At 45.8% G+C, this 2,350-nt stretch overlaps 1 protein-coding gene across 1 annotated transcript in view; it reads left to right on the forward strand.

Moving 5' to 3' along the window:
• Positions 1-1,491, forward strand: part of etfbkmt (electron transfer flavoprotein subunit beta lysine methyltransferase) — a 6,188-nt gene extending 4,697 nt beyond the window's left edge. The window contains exon 3 of the mRNA XM_050074222.1: positions 869-1,491. Within this exon, the coding sequence (XP_049930179.1) occupies positions 869-1,218 (350 nt within the window). The 3' untranslated portion in view covers positions 1,219-1,491. The remainder of the gene's footprint in view (positions 1-868) is intronic.
• Positions 1,492-2,350: the final 859 nt, after the last annotated feature.

The following is a 2,350-nucleotide window of genomic DNA, read 5'->3' on the forward strand; positions in this document are numbered from 1 at the left end:
ACTGTAGCCATGTGTGTGCAGTCGATAGCTCCGATAACGTCAGGAAAACCGTCTGTCGCTGCAAATTGCGCTTTAATGTTGGCCTGTTCAGCTGCATATGGGAATTTGATATACCTGGCTGACATGCGGATAATTCCGTCCCACACAGCTGGCATGGCTCGGCTCAGGGTCGACTGGCACAGTTCTGATCGGTCGGCCAGCTCCCTCTGGAATGCCCCTGTTGCTAGGAACCCCAGTGTGGTCAGAACCTGTATGGAAACAGACAGCGCATGGCTCCTCGCCGTGTCGTGCTGCCGGTGTTGCACCACCGGCTGCGCACAGTTCCAGGAGGATTGGCCTCGGGAACCTAAAGCAGCTGATGAGCCAGTTGTTATCATGTGCCAGTGCCATCTGTCTCTGAACACACGCTCTCTTCGTATTGCGCCATTTACAAATCTACTACTGCTAAAGCAGCCGTTGTTGTTAACGGTATTTTCGGCACCACTTTGCGCATGCTTTCATATCCACTCATCTAATTGCAGACACGTGGGTATGTTAATTATTCATCAGTGTTAATTGTTCATGTGTCTCTGATGTGCACATCACTATGAGGACTAATTGTTTTCACATTTATTTATTATAACAGTTTCCCAGCATCACCTCTAAGTGTCGCCAAAGGATCAACAGCTGTAGAAACGTGCGTACGCCAGCCATGAAGTTGGTGTGAGGCACCGCACATTTCCACGGTCATTTCACTCTTGATACATCTGAACTTTGCCGTGAAAAAGGACTTATGCCACGTTTTTGTGCCTACGCACCCTTTGTACATGAGGCCCCTGGAGTCTGATCTGCTGGTACAGTAGAAGATAAAGTACTCTTTGTGTTACAGTTGCAGCCGTTGCTACGCGCATGAACTGCGAGGTGAACGGCCTGGAGCCGCCTGTTTGTCTGACTGATAACATGATCGGTTCACCACTCGAGGGCTTTGACCTGATCCTCCTGGGTGACATGTTCTACGACGAGGCCCTCGCCACCAGCCTTCACAGCTGGCTGGACCTCTGCATCAAAACCCACGGCACCAGAGTCCTGATCGGAGATCCGGGGAGAGCCCAGTTTGAGGAACACGGCATCCGACGACTCCTGCGTCAGCTGGCTCAGTTTGAGCTGCCCGAGTCCGTCAGAGAGGAGAACTACGGTCTGACCTGCAGCAGTGTTTGGTGCTACCGTCCTGAACTCTGAGGACCGGAGATGATTCTCTGTGCCATCCTGTTTGAATGTGTCACATGTACTCACCTGCAAAGGACTGTGTCAGGTGTTTGGTGATGACTTTGCAGTTATTTTCTGGGTCAGTCACTTGTCACTTGTTGCCTTACCAAAAACTTTCTCCTGATATTTACCAGGATACCCAGGATGCACTGAATCAATATCACAAAATCATTACATGCCAATGTTTCATTTCCTGTACTGCTGCTATGAAAATATTAATAGAATTTACATAAAGAATTGAATACATTTTCTGTATTCTTTATTTATTTATTAACTGACACAATGAATATTGAAGTGCCCAAAGTCACAATTTTTTATTTTTTTTTATTTGGGGGCAAAATCACAGGGCGACTTCACGAAACTCCACATCTTCATCTTACGAAAAACAAAACAAAGTCTAGGAATCAGTGGCCAATATGGAGCCCCCATATGTTCAATATTACATGGACAGATATGTAATTATGAAACAAAGAATCTCTTAATTAATCCCCTTCATATTGACTTTTGTGCTCCGCAGCATTTGTGACTATTGTGGTATTCTTTGTGGGACACAACAGTTTTCTGCTTTTAATTGTTTAATTTAAATCCCCTCTCTTGTTCCATAATAAACAAGCTGTTCCTTACTACACAGGATTTGACCTCTCACTCAGAGTCCTGAGGCATCAGTAGCCCTCATGAGACTGCAGAGTCCTCTTCAAGAGGACAATAATGTAGTGTAAAGTGACACAATGAAGAAACTGCAGTGAGTCCTCCTATGAACAGGAACCAGTTTTCTGAAAATAATAAAAAGCTTGTGTTCTCACACCAGACGCACCAGTCTTCTTTAATGGAGACATACTTTACCCCCCCAGTGCACAACAGATGAATACAGGAAGTCTTACAATGCATTCAGTTGGAAGAGTTATGATTCTCCCTGAGGGGATCCTTAATTTTTTTCCACAAAAGAGGACAAGGAGTCCCTTGTCAGCCTTCATCAATGACCTCAGTAGTACTCCTGATGCTGAGAATGTTCCCCGGATGGAGCCAGTTGGAGGTGGAGAGAGGGGTTTCCAATGGTCTTCATTATGATCCTCTGGACCTGTTGCTTCCTCTTCTGTATCTTTCG

The sequence above is a fragment of the Epinephelus moara genome, chromosome 20 (genome assembly GCF_006386435.1).
Source record: "Epinephelus moara isolate mb chromosome 20, YSFRI_EMoa_1.0, whole genome shotgun sequence".
Lineage (NCBI taxonomy): Eukaryota > Metazoa > Chordata > Actinopteri > Perciformes > Serranidae > Epinephelus > Epinephelus moara.